The 24,616-nt window shown below is 52.6% G+C and overlaps 1 protein-coding gene across 1 annotated transcript in view; it reads right to left on the bottom strand.

The window, feature by feature from the left end:
* Positions 1-6,382: 6,382 nt before the first annotated feature.
* Hcn4 (hyperpolarization activated cyclic nucleotide-gated potassium channel 4) overlaps positions 6,383-24,616 on the bottom strand; it is a 37,424-nt gene continuing 19,190 nt past the window's right edge. The window contains exons 2-8 of the mRNA NM_021658.2: positions 22,732-23,155; positions 13,492-13,653; positions 11,261-11,479; positions 9,380-9,526; positions 9,030-9,270; positions 8,068-8,232; positions 6,383-7,961 (exon numbers count right to left, since the gene is read on the bottom strand). Coding sequence (NP_067690.1) covers positions 6,508-7,961; positions 8,068-8,232; positions 9,030-9,270; positions 9,380-9,526; positions 11,261-11,479; positions 13,492-13,653; positions 22,732-23,155 — 2,812 coding nt within the window. The 3' untranslated portion in view covers positions 6,383-6,507. The remainder of the gene's footprint in view (positions 7,962-8,067; positions 8,233-9,029; positions 9,271-9,379; positions 9,527-11,260; positions 11,480-13,491; positions 13,654-22,731; positions 23,156-24,616) is intronic.

Here is a 24,616-nt window from a genome sequence, read left to right as displayed (position 1 = left end):
TTATCACCACAACAGATATAAACTGAAACTGGCAAGTATTCCAGGCCTCTACTCTACATAGACAGCCTCCTTTGAGGTTACGTCGTGGCCCTATGGCAGTGGCATATGAAAGGAGGTGACTGAATAACGTAATATCAGAGCAGGAGAGGTGTCTTAAGCCAAGAAATTTCTAGAACTTGAAGTATTTATATTGACAAACTTAAACTTCATTTTAATATAGAAAGCATCTGTTTATCAGAGGGAAGAGGGAGGGAAGGAGGGAAGACAGGGAGTTGGAGGGGAAGGGACGAAGAGAGAGCGTGGTACACACCATATGTAGGAAGAGGATATCTGTGACACATAGTTGATAAAGAATTTATCGTGTTTTCCTAATATGTGTGAAATTTCTACAAATCAACAAAAAGACAAATGACAATAGAAAATGGGACGAAACACATGAATCCATATTTCCCAGAAGTAAAAACACAAATTAGTATATGGCAAGTTAGTATATGAACAGAGACCTAGCTTTACTAGTAATTAGAGACTTGCTCATTAAAACACAATTAATAGCACTAGGCTGGGGAGAGTGAGAAGCCTGATGACTCCCGTCATTGGCAAGAATGTGGAGCAAGAATAACTCATACCCTGCAGGTGGGAGTGTAAATTGTTTGAACTACTTAAAGCAGGTTGGCATTATCTCATAGAAAGAAGATTAATTTGCCCGGCGACTGTTCCACTACTGGAGGCGGAGCCTAGACGTGGTTCAGCAGGAACCTCCAGGAGCTTTTGTAGCAGCAGTGTTTGCAAGAGTGAGAGCCTGACTTGCCTTTCCCATCTCCAGCCTGGAGCCCTATGCCCTCGAGATAAAGAAGAGGCCACGGCACCCCACAGTGATAATATCGAGTGGAAAATACAATGGCATGTGCAGCGTGGAGGCATTGGTCTAACAACGTCTTAAAACCAAAAATCTGTTCAGTGGACCACAGAGATAAGACAAGTGTGGCCCACCCCATCACAGGCAATAAAAAGACACTTCTTGTTGCTGTAACAGGACGACATATGCTGTTCAGGCTGGCCTCCAGCTGGTTACATGGCTGCCCTTGACCTCCTGACACTCCTGCCTCCACCTCCTGCGGGCTGGGGTTCCAGGCATGTGCCACCATGCCTGGTCGTAGGCAGTGCTGGGGAGGGGACCCAGGGATTTGTACATGCTAGGCAAGTACTCTGCCAATTAAGTGACATTCTCAAACCTATAGATCCTTACTGTACAGAAACTTAAAACAGCAACAAAACTGACATGCACAGACTTGTATCACGTACAGAAATCCTGAGCGATATTAACACAAAATCCTGCACCCCCTCCAAGCAGCCACTTCTAATTCAACTCCTCAACCTTGGTGTGCAACCAAAATACATTAAACAGAGACCTTATTTCTGTAAAGGGGGCAGAAGTTAGCTCTCAGATAAGCTGGCCTGGAGAAGCAGGGCCACAGAGAAGATGCTTTCAAAGTCTTCTTTATGTTCTATGTCTTAAACTAGGTGAGTAGTGAGAGGCTGGTGTTGGTAATATCTTCATATGGAATGTGTCTTCTGCCTATCGGAAATATCCCACCTTCAAGAGAAAGAGAACTAAAACAGTAAAGTCAACAGTGTTAGGGGTCCGCAGGGGCCAGAGGTCAGCAGAAGAAAGCTCTGAGCCTCACTGGGAGCTGTAAACAGCCGAACGGAAGAGCCTAGTTCATCAGAAGACGCTGAAGCCTCAGCCAAGGTTGAGGGACTGGGGAGCCTGGGTTGAGTTAGTGTGGGAGGCTTTTTCTACAAAGGGGGAAAGCCCTGGGCATGGGTGAGGTCACCCTAGAATGGCATATGGAGTGACAAGAGAGGAGGCCAAGACCAGAGGCCCATCAGCACCAACCTTTGGGAAGAAGAGGAACTCTCACAGCTGAGTCTAGGGGAGAGTGGGGACCCCCAGTCTGGGGAGAACCTGACCAGTGGGGTCTGACACTGAGGAGAACAAGACTACCAGGTGTGGACATCAACCCTGGACTCTCCAGTGTGGACCTACAGGACCAGCTCAGAGCCTTTCCCAGGGAGGAGAAATGGAAGTCACATTGCTAAGGAGGAGGAAGTAACTCCCAGGGAGGAAGTGAGGCCAGAAAGTTGAGACTGCCCTTAGGACATTCTGCTGGAGACAGCTACATTATAGCACTTGGGATAGAACACAGCCTGCAAGAAGTGGTCCAAGTTGTTGAAATTTTCATTTGTTCGAATGGCCTGGTGCAGACCTATAATCTCAACTATTCAAGAGGAGGCTGAGGCAAGGGATCCTCATGTCAAGGCTAGCCTGGGCTACAGACTGAATTCCAAGCTAGCCTGCGTAACTTCGTAAGACCTGTCTCAAGAAACAACCCAGAGGATATAGTTCAGTATATAGAGCCTGGCCTCTAAGAGGCCCTAGGTTTGATCCCCAGAAAAACACACCCACAGTATGAATTTTTCCAGTCTGGTTTAGTGCCACTGAGGCCTAAGAGTAATCTTGGGCCTTCTCACCTTTCTAATAGAAGAATAAGAGTTGTCCCGTGGGGCTGAAGCTCATCGGGGAGGTGGTGTTTCCAGATTTGGGTAGGGGAGAATATTTCATCACTGACTTTAGAATTGTTAGTCAACGTAAGGGACATAAACAAACTGCTGTTTTCACTGTGGGCCTTCATGTTATCATTGTCTCACCCTGCCTGCGCAAGCCCCCGGCACAGGGGCAAGCCCTCAGCCTCCTGCTGATTCTGACCCAGCTCCCTCCACTCTGGCTGATGGGCATCCAGTAAGCACCAGCTCTGAGCCTCGAGCCTCTTTCCTGTGACTCACTGTCACTGAGGCTTTTGATTTAGAGTTGGTGGGTGAACTAAACGAGATTACAGGAAAGCACCCGGGGCTTAGCATACAATAGGCACTTACTATCTGCCCCTAGGAAGTCTAGGAAGTCTAGCTGATTGAGACCTGCCTCTAATCCCACCTCACCCTACCTCACCTACCCCCACCTCCACCAGAGGCCACTGTGGTCCAGCCTAGACTGCCCACACAGCAGCTGATTTTAGCCCTGTCTATGTCATGCCAGTGGGGTCCCGGAGGAAGCTCTGCCACCTGGCCACAGGGGGCAGTTGTCATGGGGACACTGGGCATGCTGAGCTGTCTGCTTAGCAACAGGACTCCCAGGCCTGTCACCACGGAAACAGCCTAGGCAAGCAGTGATGGGGAACAACTGGCCAGGTTCCCTGCTCTTTCCAGAGGAGATTCCCCCCTCTTTATGCAGGCAGGATGGTATTCCCCCGCCAGCCAGCAACCTGGAGACTGCTCTTCCAACCCCAGACACCTGCCCTAGCTATCAAGATCCAAGGGCCTGCAGGGACCCTCTGCAGCCAAAGGTTAGGTACAAGAGTGTGAGGTAGGAGGTGGTGTGGCACCAACTTCTGTAGCTCCAGGCCTGCCTGCCATTGGTCTGCTAGAGCCCCATATCTGTCACTGATGCCTATGATGCTCTCCCCACAACCGGTCACCTCCTGCCCCAGCTTATCAATTGTCCTCTTCTGAGGGCCTCTCTGCAGCAAGAGGGCAGGTCATCTGTTCAGCATCTAGTTGGATGGAGCTCGTATGTCCTGTGCTAGCCTCCTCCTCCTCTTCTCCCCCTCTTCCTCCTCCTTCTCCTCCTCTCCCCCTCCTTCTCCTCCTCCCCCTCCTTCTCCTCCTCCCCCTCCTCCTCCTCCTCCTCTTCCTCCTCCTCCTCCTCCTCCTTCTCCTTCTCCTCAGAGACTGTGAAGCTGTGGCAGAGGCAGAGGAAGGGACCTGCATCAGGGTCCTAACCCCTTCACACATGACATAGGGGATACACTGTCTCACCACGCCACCCCACCCCCCGCAGGTTGGGCACAGGTGCACATTTCTCTGTAGTCATGTCCCATGCTCCCATGAACAGTTCTGCATGTAACTCAACTCCATGCTTCGGGGGAGGGAGCACAGGCTCATGCACATGTGTGTCCACAGCTGCTCAAGGGGCCGTGTCCCACTCCCGCCCCCACATCCTCACTGGAGACTCCAGGTTTCCCTGTGAGCCTCGCCACTCAATCTCTGACCCCAAAATAACTCGGCATTTGCTGTAATTTTTTTATTTAAATAAAATATACAAGACGGCGTGTTTAACCGTTTTCTGTTTTAAAAGTGGAAGATTTGAAAATTGCTTGTAGAGGTTGTGGGGTGGAAGGTCCTACTGACTGGACCTGGCCTCTCCGTAGTCACTGAGGAGTTTGCCAGTGTATTAGAGTTGTTTATAAAATGCGTGTGTCAGTAGAGAAGGGTGCTAGGCCAGGCCTGAGGACGAGAGACTCCTCACTCCTTGTACCCAGACCCCCATCCCCTCGCCTGTACCTCTAGGATGGACTGAGGTGAGTAGTCCAGCCGGCTCCCTAGGCTGCCCTCCTTGGGGGCAGAACACGGGTCTGAAGATGGTCTGGATCTCAGAGACATCTCCAACCCCTGCATAATCTAGGGCTCCCACCGATTTTCTAGGGCACCAGGACCTTCACCCCTTCTCTCCCTGCAAGCTATCCACCAAGAGATTCCCTGTACCATCCCAGGGCCAAACCTGCTCCTGCCACCATTCTAGCTGGTGCACAGGGACACCAGGCATGGTAGAACCAGTCCTCTTCACTGCATGGGCATCAAAGTCCTACCTGCTTCGACCCATTGATAGGGAAGCCTCTGCCTGTGCCTCCACCAGGGTCCTGAAACCTGCTTCTAGCTCAGGGTCAAACCCACAGATGAGCCTAGCCTCCCATCCAAGTCCTCCTCTGGCTCCCAGCCTGTAGGTCTCTCCCAAAGGCCCACTCCACAACTTGACTCACTGCCGTAACCTCCCCTGTGCATTCCACCTCTCTAAGTCCTTTCTTTACTCACTCTTCCCAGATCCCAAGGCCTGGCTCAAGCCCACCACTGGCCATGCACCTTCCTCGAGCTGTGATGGAGGCCCAGTCACCTCCTGAGTCCTGAGAGTTTTAAATCTGGAGCCCTCAGCTAAAGTTCCCTGGGCTCTCACCATAGTTCACTGGAGCAATGTTTATGAGGAGGGGGCGAAGAAACATGATTTATTGAGCACCTACTATGCTGTGTGCCAGGCACTGGGCTGGGCATTCCATGTCTTTTTCTTATCTGGTTCTCACTGGTTATTGTGAGGCAGTTCCATAGTTCTTATTTTATTAATGAGGGAACAGAAAAGTCAGATAACTTGCCCAAGGTCACACAGCTAAGAAGTGACAGAGCTGGGATTTGAATTGAAGCCTGACTACCACCAAACTCCCATCTCGTCCTCCTGCACTTTGCCTAGGGACCAAAAGCTAGGGCTCTACCAAACACCATTTTCTGATAGGAGGAACACAGGCTTTAGCCTTCGGGAGGTTGATCTGCAGCTCAGGGCAGACCAGTTCTGCCACCTCTGGTTATGTGGCTCTAACCAGCCCTTGGTTTCCTCACCTGTGAAATGGGAGGAAACCATAATCCCCACCTCCCAGCATGCGGGTGTGTATAACCAGTGCTTGGCACAGAACAGACTCAATAAATAGACGCTCCCCTAACCCCCCATTGTACAGCTGGAGAAACTTCGGGCCACAGAGGTGACAGGTGTGCTTGAAGCCCTGGGAAGTGAAAGGCTCAGCCTGGAGTCTTCCCCTTCCGTGGGACTAGAGGTTGGGCTAGAACTGGGTTGCAGCCCAGAGATGGGGAAAGAGGCTCTGCTGCAAGGTTCCAGGGATCCCCTTCCCTGAGGACTGGGAGAGAGAACTCCCCCCAGAGCCTGCAGTGCCCAGCCTGCGGGCCACAGCAGATTGCTGGATGTAAGGTGACCTGGGTGTCCTGGCAACGTGGGATTAAACTAGACTGCACACGCATGTGCACACATGGAAGCTGCTATCTACACGGCTCTACAGAGCACTACATAGCTATACATAGACACATCTTACATACATATACATATTCATATACATATCTTGCTACGTTTACAGTAGAAAAAATGCAAGGCCCTCAAGGGCCGGGTGTGTCCCAAGGACTCAGGCGCAGGAGGCTCCTGGGAACACACTCCAGGGCAGCCCCCAGCAGAGTGGGCGCCAAGTTCACAGCCAAGGAACTGATGGTAGGTAGCTCTTGCTCTAAGGAAGAATACAATGACAGATCTGTGCTAGGACCCAGACATGGGTCACCCCACACCTGCCCTGTCCCCAGAGATCCTGCCTGCCTTCCTTTGGCTGTGCCTTTGGGCCTTGCCTGCCCCCCCTCCCTCTAGTGCTGAGTATTAAAATAGTCTATAAAAGCAAGTGACCAAAAATCTATAGCTCTAAGAATACCTGGTTATTTTCTGCTGTCTTTTTGTTTTTCTGGGGTATGTTTTTTATGGTTATTATTGTTATTGGTATATCTCCTAATCACAGTTAAACCTGAAGGAAGAAGGGAGCAAGAAAAAGAAGAGGGAAGGAGGGAGGGCCCAGCTCATAAATTAGACGGCAGTTTGGAGCGTACTGGCTCGGACCTAGCGCCAGGTTCCCTCTGGGGTGCAGCAGTCAGAGGGGGCCCTCCAGAAGAGGCGGCTCTTGCCCCAAACAAAGAAAGTGGGGGTGGCAAAGAACCTGAGGATGTCTTCCGAGGCAAAGTGACATGCTGGCCTGGGATGGCACCATATGGCCTTCCAGGAGGCCCAAGGCCCCCACTGCTCCCACTGCCACCCCCAGCTCTGGGGTAGAGTGAGAAGGCAGCCATCGACTCCCCTGAGGAGTGAGGAGAGGCCCTGCGTAGAGTCTGTGCCCCATCCTGGGGGAGGGCTGGCTGAGAGGCTGAGATGAGCTTCAGGTCCTGTGTGAGGCGGCCGGGGGTGAGGGGTGGTGTGCCCCTGCGCTGTGGGACCTGGGGAGGCGGAGGGCTGGATGCAGGTGGCAGGAGCAGGGAACCATGGGAGCCAGAGGCCCGGGGTGGGGCACTCGGGAAAGTTCTTGGGGGTCCTGGGCTGTGGCCCGGAGGGCTGAGGCCTCCTCGGGGGGTAAAGGCTACAGGAGAAGCCCCCCCAGAGGCCCCTGCCATAAAGGATGGCCGTTCGGGCCGCGGGGGTGTCTCTGGTGTACTTGGTGGACCAGCTGCCAGACCTGGGGACAACTCTCCAGGAGGCTGGCCCAGCTGCCCAGGGCTAGATGATGGTGACCGGGACGAAGGTGGGGGCGGCAAGAAGTGCTCCAGGAGTCCCAGGCCTCCTCGGGCCCCAGGCAGTGGGGGTGGCGGCTGGGCAGCCTGTGGAGAGCGAGCGCCCGGTTGCAGTGGGGTGAGCAGCGGGGAATCAGAGGAAGACAGGGAGCCACCTAGCGCCTTATGAAAGTGGCCGAACCCGGTGGTGGTGGCAGCAGTGGAGGTGGATGGAGTGGGGGCTGGGGGAGAACTGCAGGCTCCTGGAGGTGGGGAAGAGCTAGAGGAGGGCAAGAGAGGACTCAATCCAGGAGGTGCAGAGAATCCAGCCAGCTGTTGGATGTGGAAGGAAGATGAAGACGGTGTGTCCACCTGTGAGGGGCTGCTGGCTGGTGAAGCAGAGCCTAGCGCTGAAGGGATCAAGGACTGCAACCTCCTTGGGTGCCTCGGTGTCTGTCCAGCCCCCAGGTTACCCAGCCCAGGTCCGGGAGGGGGCCGGAAGATAGCGGCTGGCAGGCGGGGGTGGTGTGTGAGGGCTATGGCCACCGAAGTAGTAGCAGCAGCAGCCTGCAGTGGTGCCTGGATCAGTGGGGTCCATATGACAGGCGTTGGGGTTGGGGTGGCTGAGGCAGCAGCCTGGACGCGGTGAGCACAGTGGGCCATCTCACGGTCATGCCGCACGATCTGCTGGATGATCTCGTTCTCTTGGTAGTTGAAGACGCCTGAGTTGAGGTCGTGCTGCACCTTGTGGAGGAGGATGGAGTTCTTCTTGCCTGAGCCGTAGAACAAGAGCGGACACTCAGGCCACGCCCAGGAAAGGCCTTGTGGAGTCTGCATGCTTGCTGCCCTGCCCTCCCGCCTGCACGTCCTGCCCCTCACCTATGCGGTCCAGACGGTCCAGCGCAACCGTCTCGAAAGCCCTGCGCATCATGGGATACTCCTCCAGCACCTCGTTGAAGTTGTCCACGCTCAGTGAGTAGAGGCGGCAGTAAGTATCCGCCCTCACGCTCGCTGTGCGACGGCCTCGGGTCAGCAAGCAGATCTCTGTGGGCACAGCAGGACTCAGGGTCAATCAGGCACAAAACTTCCAGGCCTCTCAGAACCACATGATCCTGACCTTGGTCTCCACTGGTTGGTACGATGAACTCACTAGGCTGTCCTGCTAGGTTGTAGTCATACTGGGTACCAGCTCCTCTAACAGATAAAATGCCTGTGGTCACCCCATATTCCTATGCTGAAATCCTGGTCTCAGGATGATCTGGTACTTAGAGGTAGGGCTTCGGGAGGTGATTCATACCTTTACAGAAGAGGCTAGAGAGGGGCAGGCCAGAGCAGTCTAACACCTTCAGCCAAGTCTGATAATGTGAGTTGGATACCCAGGACCCACAGGGCAGGAGAGACTCGGCTGCCCAAGTTGTACCCTAAACTCTACATGGGCACCATGGTGTGTGAGAGTATAATTGGATATATGCAGGCTCAAGCATACACACAAACACAATAGAAGAGACTAAGGAGACAGACGACACACGTGCTCTTCCTACCCTCTGAGACAACAATGTCTACCTCTAAGAGAACCCTCAGTGGAACCCACTACGCTTGCACCGGTCTGTGACTCCCAGTCTCCAGAGCTGAGAATCCAGTATCTGTGGTTTAGAAGCCACCAGTCTTAAGTGCTCTATTAAAGCAGACCTCACAGACAGACACCCCTATACAGGGCTCACAGATGCCCGCCTCCAGGCTGTGGCTATGAAACGTCCCTCTGTGCTTCTGATCTCAGGGTATCCCTCTAGCCTAGCTCCTAGTCTCACCCCTATTCTCCTGGTGCCCCCTGGCTGTCTCACCTCCAAAATAGGAGCCATCAGCCAGCTTGGTCTCCTTGTTGCCCTTAGTGAGCACACTGACCACGCCGTGCTGGATAAAGTACATCTTCTTGCCGATGGTGCCTTCACGGATGATGTAGTCCCCAGGCTGAAAGACCTCAAAACGCAACTTGGTCAGCATAGACGTCACAAAGTTGGGGTCTGCATTGGCGAACAGTGGCATGGATGCCACCAGCTTCCGGCAGTTAAAGTTGATGATCTCCTGCTCCATGGACAGCACGGGTTGGGACACACAAAAAAAAAAAAGTCAGGGAACTGTGTGCCCGAAAGGCCTGGCACTCCCACCCACCCTCCCGGGCTGCGCAGCTCACCTCTCGAAGCGGCTCACTCAGCTCACCCAGGATGCTTTCCTCGTCAAACATCTTGCCCTGGTAGCGGTGTTCGTAGTAGTCGTGGATGCGCTGCCTGGTGTCAGGCGGGAGCTTGTGGAAGGACATGTACTGCTCCACCTGCTTGTACTGAGATGGGGAGAGACAGGAATCACCTCCAGGCACCCCAGGCTGGTGACCAGAGGCGCACTCCAACCCTGAAGCTTTCTTAGCCAGCATTGGCTCACTGTAATATAAGCACACTGTACCCAAAATAATGGTCTCGACTCCCAGCTCTGTGGGGCACTGGGGGTAGGGAGAGAAGGAAGGAGGCTTCCATCCATGTTTGGTCCTCATCTTGCTCAAAACTAAAAATGAGCGGGAACAGGGACTGTCTACAGCCCACATACAGGCTAATGACCAGAGAAGTGAACGCGTTTCCACTAAGCATATTGGAGTCACCAGCTCCGGCCAGGAGAGACAGCAGGCCCAGTAAGTAACAGGAAGGGCTGCAGTGGGGCAGAATACAGGAAGTGCCCGGGAGAACACCCCACTCTTTGTAAGCTATGTCTGTAGATAGATAAGGCCTCAGCTGAGACCTTGAGGTTTGGTGGCTGGTGGTGGTGGTGGTGATTTTTGTTTTGTTTTGTTTTGTTGACACAGGTTTTCACTGTGTGGTCCTAGATGTCTTGCCTGGAACTCACTTTATAGACCAGGCTGGCCCCCAACTCATCTGCCTCTCTGCCTCTCACTCTGCCTCTGCCACTACCTGAGTGCTGGGACTAAAGGCATGCAGCACTACACCTGGCTGAGGTTTTGTGTTTGTTTGTTTGTTTGTTTGTTTGTTTGTTTATTAACATCAGTCCCAGTCAAATGTAGACAGGCCTGGCAGGGCAGTAACCTCTTGTGGCTACTGCCTCTTGTGACAGAAGCAGCCTGCACATTGGGAGTTGTGTTTTGGAGAATTGCCTCCCAGCAGATGGAGGAACACCAGGCAGGAGTTAGAAGGCTGTTGGAGCAGTCAAGGGAGGAGATGGGGGTGGGCAGAGAGGTAAGACGTTCCAGAAGGACTTTTAGGTAGATCTGGAAGACCAAGAATAAAATAAGGGAAATTCTTGAAGAAGTCACAAGCAGCTTCAGTCTGGTTGTGGTGTAACAGACCGCAGCACCTTTTCTACATAGATCCCCGTGGTGTATACCACAGGCTGGACCCTGGTGTTGGCTTTAGATAGATCCTCACCTGGGCCTGACCTGAGTCCTGTCCTTTATGACTCCTATTCTATCCAACCCACCCCCACTTCCTGCCAGCCTAGAACATTGCTTTCTGCCACTCTCCCCGACACACACCACTCACTGCACCCCAGGGCCACCGGCCTAGAATTCTCTCCTACTGCCCGACCCCCACTGGCCACCCAGGAAATACTGGAGCTGAGAATGAGATGGGCTGGCGATGCCACAGAGCATGGGAAGTCGGTGTTGCCTCAACGGGATCCTGAGGCGGGAGGCCAGCAGGGAGGACTGGCCAGAGAAGTGCAGTCCTAGAAACCAGGTGCGAAGCTGAGGGGTGGGAGCCCTGTTGGATGCTGAGGGCCTGCAAGGGAGACTTGAGAACCTTACTAGACTTAGCAACAGTGAGGGTACTGGTCCCTGCGAGGAAAGTGATAACTCACCCTCTTCCCCCACCACAGAAGAGAGGAAGGAAGGGTGTGTGCAGAGTAGGTTTAAGTCGGGGACTTGACAAGGCTCTCATCTAAGACTGCCCACCATGGTACTGTCAGTTGTAGGCCTGGCCATGTATGCTAGGCCATAAATGCTTCCTCTTGAACAGGTCCAGTGACCAGATCCTCCTGAGAAACCCCTGGATGGATACAATGATCAACCTACCTTCTCCTGGTACTGGCGCCGGGAGGAGTCCAGCGACTGGATGAGGGCAGTGGCGTGCCCGATGAACATGGCATAGCAGGTGGCGCCCACGATCATGCTGAGCATGGTGAGCCAGACGTCAGACATGCCTACGGGTGCCTGCCGTCCGTACCCAATACACAGCATGTGGCTCATGGCCTTGAAGAGGGCATAGGAGTACTGCTTCCCCCAGGAGTTATTCTGCACACAGAACACAGGAGAACAAATGCGTGTGGATGGAGAGAGTAGGCCTGGGCCAGTAACGGGGAAGGAAGGCCCTTCTTGCTGGCACCTAGAAGATTCCCTGCCCACCTTCAGGTGCAGGGCTCCCCAGTGTTGCCTTTGACTGAAGACCTTCAGCAATGGGCAGCCAAGCTGGTACTGGCAACTCGTGGTGGCTGTAAATGAAACCTAGACCTTTCTAGTACACTGGGGTGGAGAAGGGGAAGCAAGGACCACACCGGAAGGTACATCAAGGGAGTGAGGCAGCTGACCCTGGCCTGATCTCAGAGCCAGGGGACAGGGAGGCTAAATTCTCCTGACTGGGTAGCATATGGCCCCAGGCCGAGCCACCCTACTGTCTTCTCCTTACTGCGAGCCACCCTGCTGTCTTCCCTTCACTGCTAGCTCCATCCCCTATCCCTAAACAGCTACCAAATAGAGCCCATTTCCCCACTGACCTCAATTACAAGGCTAGCGATGCTTCCCCTAGGGGGAATGGCTCTGCAGGAGCCAACATCACTGTCCTCTTTCTGGGTGAGCAGCAGTTGGAGCTTCCTGTGCTCTCAGAAGCCTACTCATCTGCCCAGGGCCTCGGCCCCTGATTCCCCTGCCCCCGCCCCTGCTCCTGACCCTTAAGTTGGACTCTCCTGAGTATCCTATGTAGCCTGGGAGGATGGAAGCAGGGAGGGAGGCTCTTGGCCATTTTTGTTTCCAAAGTGTTTCTCAAGGAAGGAGTCTCAGAAAGGCCATCTCTTGAATTTAGTGCATGTGTGGGCCTGTTATCTTCACACACGTAGAAAACAATTGCCCCTATAAGAAGGACCAGCTGAACCCCGCTCCTGGCCCCTTCCCCAGTGTCTCCATTCAGAAGCCATGGTGTTGGGAACAATGTAAAGTCCACAGAGCCTGTGCCTAGGTCCCTGAGCGTTCCCGAAGCATCTGGAGGACATCAAGCCAGGCCTGGGCCAAGTTCAAGGTCACCATCCTGCCTAGAGCTGAGCTCATTTGTGGAGTCTGCGGTTCAGTCCACACTAGAGTGGGGTGGGTAGGACTGTTTCCCAGGGGTGAGAGAGGCCTGGGCCCCAGCCTTGAGGATAGGGCAGCCTCTAGCTGTCTTCTGTCAGGGCTTCTGGCCTCACTGCCAAGCCTCTGGGAACAGGGGAAATTCAACCTCACTTACTCTTAGTTCATCAAAGGGCTATTTTGTAAAGCCTGTCTGATTCTGAAGATGCCTCGGGGTCTCTTTCACTCTTTCAAAGCAAGTTTTCACCCTGTGGGGCCCCGGGAATTTGCCTTCAGACCACACCACATAGACTAGAAGGAAAGGCAGGGGCTCAACAGTGCCAGAGAAATGCCCAGGGGTTGCTTCTTGGGAAACCCTTTCTGTAGCTGGGGGCTCTGTCTAAGGCTTTTGGAAGCCTCAGACCTGATTCTCTCACCCATGCAGAATGTTGGAGAGAGTCACCGTCCAGTCTGCCCACACTCCATGGTTGGCCCCGCACGGGAGGCTGGTATGTGGGTCTCTTTAGTGCACTGGGACAATCAGCTCTGCCCTTAGAGAACAGAGGCCATGAGTAAATGTGGAATCTGCCTATGCTGCTAACAGTGCCCTCGTGGCCTTTGGTTTTCTCAGCTCAGCTTCTAGGCAGAATGGTGAGGAAGGCAGGAGCCATCAGCCCATTTTGTCACATTATCACAACACAGAGTAGCCCAGGTCTTAGTCTCTGTGGGTAAAGCCAGCCCAGCCGTCAAAATGCATGGCTAGATGCAAAGGCTAGAAGGTGCACAACTCCAGCCAAGAGTTCTATGAATGACTTCTTGTATTAGGAGGGAGAGCTCAACATGAAAAGGAAAGGCATATGTGTCCTTAAGCACTGGGCCAGCATCTCAAGGTCCCATATGCTGGGATTCAGGGGTTGCACAGCCTCTCTACCCAGCCTGCTTCTGGAGAGGAGACGTTAGCCCAGAGCGAGGAGGCGATGTATACTCACCACCATGCCGTTGATGGACACCCAGCAGTCATGGGGGAAGTCCTGCAGCATGGGCACCAGGAACTGCAGGCAGCCATCCCAGTGGCAAAGCAGAAGCATCATGCCAATGAGGTTCACGATGCGTACCACGGCACTGGCCAGGTCGTAGGTCATGTGGAAGATCTGTGGAGTTGAGCCATTACACAGACAAGTAAGTGGTCAGAGTGGGTGTGCAGGCTGGGGCTGAGGAGGAAATACAATAAGCGAGACCCAGAGGAGGCAAGCTGGAGGGTACCATGGCGACATGCCTGGCATCTGTGCAGATGCAGGTAGTCTCCCGTGGGAGGAGCAGCTACCCAGGATAAGAAGTGGGCAGAGAGGCCACCTCATCGGCTTGCTGAGGGCACATGGACACCAGGGAGAAGCCACCTAGCCTGAAGCATGCTTTGAGTCAGGTTCTAAAGTCAGGCCTCAGCCGTGAGTGCTCCCTAAATCTGTTACTAGGACATCAGGGCCCAGGCAGCATGGGCCCACAGGCTTCATATTCAGAGAGATCTTAAACCCATGCCTGGTTCTGACCAAATTCCTAGCTGTGCAGCCCTGAGGACATCCCCAGACTTCTCTGGTCATGTTTCCTCACATGGGAAACGGTGAGAAAAATTGGTAACTGAGTGACTGTCGGAAAGATTAAATTATACATGTGAAGTACTTAGTCCTGAGTACAGAAGTATTCAATAAGTTACAAGCCATTGTGAGACAACGCTATTAGCAATTAATCTTCATGATTAGGTCATATGCATTAGTAACACTGCTGTTTCTTACACTTGAATCAGTTATGGCAGTACCTCCTCCCCAGCTTGCTGCAGCCTGCCCACCTCCATGGCTGCTTCTGCGCTAAGCTACCGTATGGCAAGGTCTGGTCAGGATGAGTGCATCCTAGCCCCTTAGCTCCTGCCTCTTCCTCCAAAGCTGACTTGAGCCCAAGGTTACAGGGCCTTGGAATTGAGAGAGGTTAAGGAAAACCCAGGGGGCATGCAGAAGTTCTGGCCTCCAGTCTGGGAGACTGTGGGGGCTCTCTAGCTATCTGTCCCTAGTTCTGATACCATCAAACCATTCCCAGGAAAATACATTACTCCTGGGTTAGGGTGCAAATTATAAACCTGTAGATGCCACTTAAGACCCAAGCCCATTTCAGAAGGGAAGCTGAGGTCCAGAGACAAACTAAGTATTTCTGTTCTCAGTCTGATGTCCCTAAGGCACAGGCATGAGAGATGACAGTCATTTTAGGCAGGACAGCAGCCTCAAAGGTATGTACTGAGCTGGGAACCACAGAGGCAGACCTGCCTCTAATATAGCACCAGGGAATTCCACAGACCTTAGGTCTTTAAGGCTTAATCAGGCTGACAAACTGATAAAAGGACTATGTTCTCTGGTCCTACTTAGACAGAACTCACCCTCACAATGCCCGGAGGAGCCAGCATAAAGCTGGGATTGTCAGAAAACCACACTAGGGGGCTGGAGGGCTAGAGAGCACTTAGCCAGCAGGGTGCTTGCCCTGAAAGCATGGGGACCCTAATTTGATCCCCAGGACCAACGTTATAAAGTTAGGCTCGGTAGCATACCCTTGGGAAAGCAGAAGAGGATCTCTGAGGCTCTAACTTGCCTAGTGTGCTTGATGAGATCCAGGCCAGTGAGAGATCCTGTCTCAATAACACAATAAATGACACCAAGTAATCATACACAGAGAAACACAGACACACACACACACACACACACACACAGAGAGAGAGAGAGAGAGAGAGAGACAGAGAGAGAGAGACAGAGACAGAGACAGAGAGACAGAGAGACAGAGACAGAGAGAGACAGAGAGACAGAAGAAAGAGGAGGAGGAGGAGGGGAGGGAGGGAGGAAGAGACAAGATAGACAGAGGAACCACATCAGAACATGGCCCAGCTAGCTCTTCTTCCCTTACTATCCCGTGGCAAAGGGCTTCAGCCCATGGCCAAGCTCTGTTCATGACACTCTCACAAACAGCCATGTGTGAAGAGGTCAAGGGAATATAGAAACACAGACAGGGCAGTGCCCTTGAAGCATAGATCTCATAGGCTCTAGGAGTCAGCTTTGAGCTGTTTGGACAGGGAATGGTAGCTCCAATCCACTCACTCCCCTCCACGTACCATGTGCTTTAGGAAGAATCACAATGAGCCCCTGGGCTTTCCTGCATGAGCTCCCTCGAGAGTGAGGGCCTGGTTTGACCCTTCTTCCCTGAGTATCAGAGCTGTCCCCTCAGAAGAGCTCTTAACTGTCTACTATTCCATGTATCCAGGAGGCTACGCTGTATCAGTCAGTGCAGGGAGGAAGCTCGCCCCAAGCCTGGAGTCAGTCACACACAGGAAAGGAGAGACTTGGGAGCAGGTGGAATAGCAGCAACAGAGAAGACTGAGTGGGGACCCAAGGGGACGTGATAGAGGGACCAGTCTGGTGCTAGGCTGCCCTGTCTGGATCCTGAGGGAGACTGGACAGCATATTACCCACAGACGCTGTAGCCACCAGCACAGCTGGCAGTCTGCCTCCTCCCACCCCTGGCTTGTCAAGGCAGCACAGTTCTGTGGAAGATTTCTTGGCTATGGATTTAATAGAGGGGGACTTTTCTCACTGTACCCTGAGAAGAGCTCGCCGTCTAAGGCACTCCCTGTGGTGTATCAGTGCAAACCATCACAGGACACCTCCAGAGGAGATCTGCAATGCCTCTCCTCACCCGAGAAAGGACACCTCCTTTTGTTCTCCCTTCAACCCCAGAGATGTCCCAGTTTTTTTTGTTTGTTATGCCCAGGACACATGAAGAGACAGCAGTGACAGACTGGCTTGCCTGTCCAGCTGTTCCCCTGTCCGTCTGCACGTGGACCCATCTAAAACCACATTGTCCCTGGCTGCACAGGCAAGCAACAAGAACAGGACCTCCAGGCTCCTCTGTGGAGACGTCCCCCCAAATATCTTATCTACTCACATCAGGCAGACACGCTGCGTGAGGCTCCATCCTTCTAGCCCACTCTCCACCAAGCAGCTAGATTTAACTCTTCGAGATAAGCTAATGTTTTTTTGTTAGTTTTTTTTTTTTTCTGTTTTGGGGTATGAATGAGAGAACATGAATTTGGATGAGCAGGAAGGTGGGGAGGAGCTGGGGGGGAGCAAGGATATGATCAAAATAGATTGTGTGAAAAATAAGTTTTAAATGAAATTAAAAAAAAAAAAAAACCAAGCAGGCTGTGTCGCCTTTGATTTGAAGCTGTCCAGTGAGCGCCCTCAATATTTCAGATCACACTCCACAGCTTCAGCATCCTGGGCTTCAACGATGTGCCCACCCCTCCTCCACTCTGCCCAGGGCCCTTTACCTCTGGCTACAATGCCTCCCTTCAGGTCCTCCAATGCCCCAGACAGTTCTTCCTAGGCCTCAGGGATTTGTCACTGCATCTGCCAACCCATCTGCCTATGCCCATCCTCTGGGCTCCTCACCTTCCTATCTTCTGCTGCCATAGAAAGGCCTCCCAAATGCTAGTAAGGTAGCCAGTGACCCTCCCTTCCAGCACTCACCAGGACTCCTCATGACTGGTTTCCTCCGTGGTATTCTCTCTATCCCAAAATGAGATTTACTAACTCGCATTCAACAACACGAGCCACACCTTCCCCCGGCCCCCTCTGGTTTCTGTGTCTCTGTTCCTGCATAGAATGCACAGGTAGGCACGCAAAACATCTGCTGGCTGGCTGCATGCATGCGTGTGTGCTTAAATGAATAAACAGATACCATATGGAGGCCAAACGAAGCCTCAGGCCCTGACTGCAAAGCGTATCAGACTGTCACAGCCCATAATCCCTGCCCTTTTCTAGGAATTACTCTGGGTAATAAAGACAGAAGCATCAGAGCTGGCATGTGTCACGTAGCCTCTGCTTTCTGCGCCCCGGATGCCTTGCCCCGAATTTTAGAGGGCTGCATGTACCACAATGCGCATGTGCGGATATCGGGGGACACACCTCCGCCTTGTTGAGACAGGTTTTCTTGTTTACTGCTGTTTACACCAGGTTAGCCGGCCCGCAAGCTTCTGTAGACTCTCTCTGCCCCTCGGCTGGCTGTAGGAACACTAGGATTACAGACGTGAGCTACAGCGGCTGGCTTTGTGTGGGTTCTGGGACCTGAACCCAGGCCCGCAGACTTGTTTTTCCCCCGCTCCCCACCCGCTGGGAGCCATATCCCAACCCCGCTCCCCTGCCATTTCTTCATAACGCCCTTTCTCCCGAGACCAAGCCTGTGTAGTTTGGTCTTCACCACAGTCTCAGTTGCTCATATGGCATGAAGCACATGGTAGGGTCTCAAGAACTGGGAAGAACTTAACGACAGAGGTGAGGGTGACAGCAACCATGATGGAGCTGGAGGTAAGCGGGTCCCAACCAGCATATACAGTCAACAGGGGCATGGAGCCTAGGCAGACACAGATCACAGCAAGCCTGACTTGACTTCTGTAGGGAGACTAATGGTGCTTCTCCTTCCCTGTGGACAGAGAGCCTAGGATAGCACCACATGGTACTGGCCAGGGGAGTAGCCAAGGGTACAAGACTGCAGAGCCAGTTGTGTCAACATGGCCACCGCGGAGCTAGCTGCCTGGTGGGAGCTGGTCAGGACAGAGGATGCCCTCAATTGTAAGGACACTCACCACACCATTAACACGAGACAGCACCCAGGATATGGTTGTCAAGGAGAGGGCTGGCCATTACTGAATGGAGCTGCTCTGTGCTCGTGTCCCCATTGAGGGTTGGGGCTACATGCCACCTGCCAGTCAGCTGCACCGGATAAATATTTGCTTGGCTCTTCATATTTCATTAAAATCTCCTATTACAATGTTGGCTGACTGGGGGGTTAAGCGCCTTTCTCTCTAGGATGCTGGAGGCTTCACCAGACAGATAACCTGGGAAGCTCATTCTCTGCCTGCTTGGCACTCTGGGAACCTGTGTCCACTCCTGCAAATCTTCAACGTGTGTTCCATGTCCCAGCATAACCTCCTCAGGGCCTCAGTTTTCTTATCTGTGGAATGGGCCAATAACTATGACCTCCTACACCCAAAGCTCTCTTGGGAACTAGGTGAAATAATGGGCGAAGGTGTCACACAGTAGGTACTTTACACATATTGGTTCCTTTCCTTCTGTCTCTTACCCAGACTTCAGTAGAACTAATTTCTCCATATAGTTCAGACCCCAGGCATTGGGGTCAGGCTACCACGGAGTCTCCACTAAGACCTCTTCTGGAAACCTAGTAAAGTTTTCCAGAGACTCATTTTCTCCTCTAGAAAGTGAACACGTCTCTATCCATATGAAAGACAAGATCAGAGAGCAGCCAGTGCATGGGTGTCCTGGTCACACTGGGGCCTGTGACAGCCTTAGCAGGCAGGGCCAGCCCCAGTCCTCCAGGATCACTTCCCATAGGTGCCAACCACTAGAGACTGAGAGCTACAGAACTGGAGTCCCTCAGGAAGAGGGGCTCAGACCACATAGTTCCTGGGCTGAGCACTCCTCCTGCCATTCCAGGCTTCCGGGAGAGAAGAGGCTTCTGGGATGGGTCTTTTGGTGTGCTGAAGCCCTCTGCAGCGGAACATCCGAAGGGGGGCCACCAAGGTTGCTAACAATAGCCTGCGTGCCTGTGACAAGCTCACACCTCAGAGGGAGGGGAGAGGCTGGCTCCAAGAGGCTCTGAGGGAGGCTGCTGACCTAGATCGCCAGGGACAGATGAAGCTGGTGCCCAGCCGAAGCCACTCCGCCCACCCTGCTACTAAGTCTAGAGAAAACTCCAGGGCAACAGGATGGGCCTCCTGGGGGAGCCAGGAGAGGCTGGGTGATCAGGTGCCTTGAGATTCCACATTTTCACCAGGGGGCCTTGGGCAAGCTGACTCCTCAGTCTGACACTGGGGTTTCCTCCTTCAAAGCCTGTCACAACCTGGCCCTCAGGGTTAGCTAACACCACTTTCAAGAAAGATGGCCAGGGCCTCAGCACCTCAGCCTCAGAAAAAACCAATGCACTTCTGATACCTGGGGAACTGAGGCCCCTCATAAAAGAAAATTATTCAGGGATCTGAAAGGAGATAGCGCAGGATTTTTTTCTACGCCTGCTCTCTTCACTAGCTCTTATGCAGATATGGGGTTGCCAGGCACGCTGAGGCTGAGAGAAAGCCGGAAGGTGGAGTGGACTACACAGGTCCTAGAAATGGGGTTTCTTGGGTCAGGTGGGAAACCCCAATCCAATTCCAGGGGAGCCCTTGGCTGGGCTTTGCACAGGCAGAAAACAGCTCAAAGCAATGTCCTCCCAAATTGGTAGGAGAGATAAGGGCAGGGCTGGAGAGCTGTCCATCTGGCTGCCCAGGATTTCCCTTCCTGTCCACAGCTTGGGGGTAGCAACATTAATTTCAGGGCTGCAGACCTCAGTTCCCAGGACCTCTGCCCCCCACCAGGGCAAGTCTAGGACTACATCCTGTCTAACGAGGTCTGAATAACCTAGAGAGTCACCAGGCCAGAGGGGTTGTAGGGACAGCCACCCTGGGCCAGAGCTCCTAAAGCCTGCGGTGCAGGGACAGTAAAGGAAGGGCTTTGCTCTACCCTGGGCTCAGCCAGCCCAGCCACGCACAGCTCTGTCAACTCCCACTAAGCCGTGAGGAAGGTCGACCCTGGTGGTTTTTGGATCCAGTGGCCCAAAGAAAGAAAACAGCTGATACTCCTGAGTCTATCTGTTGGCCTACAGCATACAGAAAACTTAGGGTTTGCTCTAAATCTTAAAGAATTACTTGGGTCCTGATTTTCCCCAAGGAGAGAAACCTGCCAGGTCACTGTGGGAAGCAAACACACACTCCTTCCTTCACAGCCACTTAGTCAGCTCACCAGTCACAGAGATGGTCCCTCCTCTCCATAGCTTTGAGCTCAGACCTATACTTCCGTGCAACCGGATGTCCCTGGGGGACTTCAGATACAACCATCAGACACCATGGCCTCCATGCCCCATGATCGCCCCTCTTCTGGTATTCCCTATTTCAGGTGAGTCCACAGGGCCCTGCCCAGGACAAAGCACAGATTAAACACTTGGCAAGGCCCTTCCAGACCAAATGGAGCCCAGGCAGGCACCATCATGGGCGCAGCTTGCTAACAGAAGGGATGCTCCTAGATCACAGGTCATGGACCAGGAGATGGAGCCTTGGCCATAAGCCTACCTGTGGGTCAGGTGGGGCTTCTGATCCCCAGTTCCTTCACCTGGAAAATGAGAGTGACAAACCCTACCATTTGCCTTGCAGGCTATTGCTAAGAAGACCGGTGACAAGGGACATTTGTTAAATAACTGACTGTGACAAGGCCTAAGAAAAAAGAATTACTGATACTCAATTTTATAGGGAGAAAGAATATGGCTGAGAGATGTGAGGTGGCACAGAGCCAAGCAGTGTGCGGCTGGGATTGAACTCGGGTCTCCAACATGTCACTCAAGCCCCAAAGTCCTCAAATATTGTTACAGCGGGCAGGGACAGCCACACTGCTGGGAGCTGAGACAGCCATGAGGAACCAACCTCACTTCTGCCAGTGGACCACTCTGTGACCTTGGCGCAGTCATTGTCTCTCTCTGTCAGCAGAAATAATGCAAATTTTCCAAGCCCAAGAGAATTTCTGCTGCGAGTGCTTCTGCCAAGCTGGTGTAGGCACTTCTTCCACAGCACATGTGTTCATGACACCCCTGACCTGAATCTGCCTTGCACCAACCATCAGCTAGACTGCCTCGGGGGTGGAGGGCAGGGACATTGGAACCTGATCGTAGGGCTTTCAGCCCAGTCAAGTAGGGGTTCTGGAAACTGGGAGGCCCGCAGGGAGAGGCACCTTGGCAATAAGCTTACTTAGCACAGCCAGGTCCACACGCCAAGGTGAGTGTCTCATGCAGCATGACTCTCCCAAACCAGAGACAGATCCTGGCCTAGGCTGCTTGCTACCACTAACAAAACAAGGAGGTTAATCTTTATCAACTTGACACAAGCTGGAGTCTTCTGAGAGAAGGAACCTCAGCTGAGAAAATGCTCCCTATAGGCAAGCCTTGAAGGGATTGTCCTGATTAATGATTGATATGAAAAGGCCCAACTCACAAGGGCAATGCCTGGGCAGGTGGTCCTAGGGGTGCACAAGAAAGCAAGCTGAGTGAGGGATAACCAGCACACCTCTGTGACCTCTGATTTCATTCCGCTTCCAGGTTTCTGCCTTGAGCACCTGTCCTGACTTCCTTTATGATGGATGGACTGTAAGCTATAAGAACTGCGACCAGTTTGGGTCATGGTGTTTAGAACAGCAACAGAAAGCAAACCAGGACAGTAGCAAACTCAGCCTCAAACACCCAGCAATGTCACCTGCTTGTCTTCTCCTGTGGCCTCAGCCCCTCCTTCAGGCCAGTGCTCCAGCAGGGAGCGAGTTGAGGACCTTCGGAATGATGCAAACCCACCTAGTTTATCTGAGGCTTTTCAAACTTTAATACGTGTAGCTAGAGCCCTCAAACTCTTGAATTTCCTTACAGTTTTATACCTAAGGCTTCAGTGCCCCAGGGGCTTTTGGCTTTTACAATCAGTACCTGTGTGGAAGCTGCAAACTGTTTTGGCTGTGGGCACAAAACCTAAGGATGCCCTGGATAATCTTAGACAAGGGAATGTAACCATTCCAACTCTCTTCCCGGGTTAGCACAGTTCAGAGTGGGGTGTACACTGTGCCCAGAGCTCCCCATGGGACTTTGCTGCTTGATGCCTCACCTCACTGGCTTCTCGCTTGTCCTGACCCTCTTGCCCTTCGATTCTTACCCTTTCTCCGAAAGATGCCCCCTTCCCAAATCACCTTCATGAAAATCCCCATCTCAGAGAACACTCTAAAAGAACCCAATCTAAGACAGTTGCCAACAAAGTCTGTACCCCCCATACACACTTCTACATCTAATGTAATAACAATGTAGCATTAGCAACCTGGTCCCATGCCTGCAAAGCTTGAGTGTCAACAGTATCTATATGGTATTCTTTGCGACTGTTACAGACTTAAATGAGCTGTGAGCTGTGAAATGCTTTGTATGGAAACTAACTGCTGGCTGAGGGATCACAGAACTGCCGATGCTGGTCCTCTTGGAGCAGGCATGCCACCTACAGCCACTCAACCCATCTCCAGTTCCCTCAGTACCCACTTGTCCCTCCCACAGAAAGTTTCTGTGCAGCTACTCACCTCTTCCCACTGGTGAATGTACCGAATGAGGCGGGAAAGCCGCAGGAGGCGCAGGAGGCTGAGGATCTTCGTGAAGCGGACAATGCGCAGAGCCCTGGCGGTTTTGTAGACCTCCGAGTCAATGCGAGTCTCCACTATAAGGAAGATGTAGTCCACGGGGATGGAGGAGATGAAGTCCACCACAAACCAGCTTTTCAGGTACTTCATCTTGATCCGCTGTGGGTCAAGGATGATTTCTGTGTTGTCCTCCACCACGATCCCCGTGCGGAAGTTGAGGACCAAGTCAATGAGGAAGAATGTGTCTGACACCACGTTGAAGACGATCCAGGGGGTGGTGTTCTCATCCTTGAAGAAGGTGATGCCCACAGGGATGATGATCAGATTCCCCACCATCAGCAACAGCATCGTCAGGTCCCAGTAAAATCTGCCCAGAGGGACACAGAGGTCAGTCACCAGGAGAGCGAGGGCAGGCGACAGACATGGGAGAATCTGGGGATTCTGAGGCACTCGGGGAGACGGACACGTGAGCATCAGGGTAAGGTGTGGAGGTTGTCAGCGCGGGGCGTGACACAGGCAGAGACTCCTCACTCACTGGGATACCCTCTGTGTCCCAGGTTTATATCCTCCCACCCAGCCTACTCCCCGGCCAGAGGCAACCTGGAACACAACAGAACAATGACCTCTGGGAACAAAGACTACCTTAATGACAAGAAACTCGTGTCATCTTCCCCAGGCTCAGGCTAGGCTGCCCTCATGTTCCCTGAGTTTAGCTGTGGCTTAGATAGGCTGTCAGACAGCCATGCCACTGAGTGTGACCAGAGAACAGGGGACATCCAATCACCCATCAGGTGCCTGGGAGGCAGAGGCTTTAGCTCCAACTTGACTCTGTCACTGATATCTAATGTGACATCACGTGGGTCCAAGGCTCCTCATTCAGGCCCCAGTTTCCTCACCGTGTAGAGTCCCTTTAATTGTGACCTAACATGTCTCACGTTAGTTCTCTGGTATCCCCCTTAACCAGGAAATGCCTTGCCACCTCTCTGCCTAGTTTGCTCATTGATACAGGGGTGTTACCCAGCCTTCATATATTTCTGCAAAGAACACACTACATCCACCAGTGAGTTATGGGTCCAACTTCTACAAGGTATTCTTGATCTGGGTACACTCTGCCCAGCCACACACTTGTAATTCAAAGAGAATTGTTTATACTTATTAGAAGCCACAGCCGGGTATCCCCATTCATACACACAGCATGCAAACACACACACACACACACACACACACACACACAGAGAGAGAGAGAGAGAGAGAGAGAGAGAGAGAGAGAGAGAGAACCATCATTCCTTTTCATTTCATCTCCTGAGGAAAACAAACAAACAAAAATACTGTTCCATAGAGGAGCCATTTAGGGCCATGTGGCCCTTCGTACATAAATCTAATAATATACTCAGGCTAGAGGAGTTTCTAAAATTAACAGATCGGGTGCAAAGCGGCTGGGAACGCTGACTCCAGCAGGCCTGCCACTCCAGTAGATTTCTACACCCCGCCCCTCCCCAGCTCTCGTTCCCTCAATTACAGACCAAATTCAAGACAGTAATTAACAGGAGAATGTTTGCATTTAGTGGTCTTCATAAAACTAAATTGCATGAGGCAAAACCACCCATTTCCTTACATTCTGACTAACTCTTTCAATCTTGAGTTTCCAGATATTCCTGGCTGATCTTGTTGGAATCCTGGCACTTCCTTCTGTCCCAGAGCATTCCAGGAGCTCTGTGAGGGGCAAACCAGCCTGTTGGAGGGGTAGAATTCTAGGGGTAGCTAACCTTGCATCTGCTCCAGCTCTACTCACTCAGACTCTCCTGCCTCAGTTTCCCTCATCTGCTCA

This window comes from Rattus norvegicus, chromosome 8 (genome assembly GCF_021556685.1).
Source record: "Rattus norvegicus strain SHRSP/BbbUtx chromosome 8, alternate assembly SHRSP_T2T, whole genome shotgun sequence".
NCBI lineage: Eukaryota > Metazoa > Chordata > Mammalia > Rodentia > Muridae > Rattus > Rattus norvegicus.
Note: the sequence above shows the minus strand (reverse complement) of the source record. Positions and strands in the feature narration are given on the sequence as shown.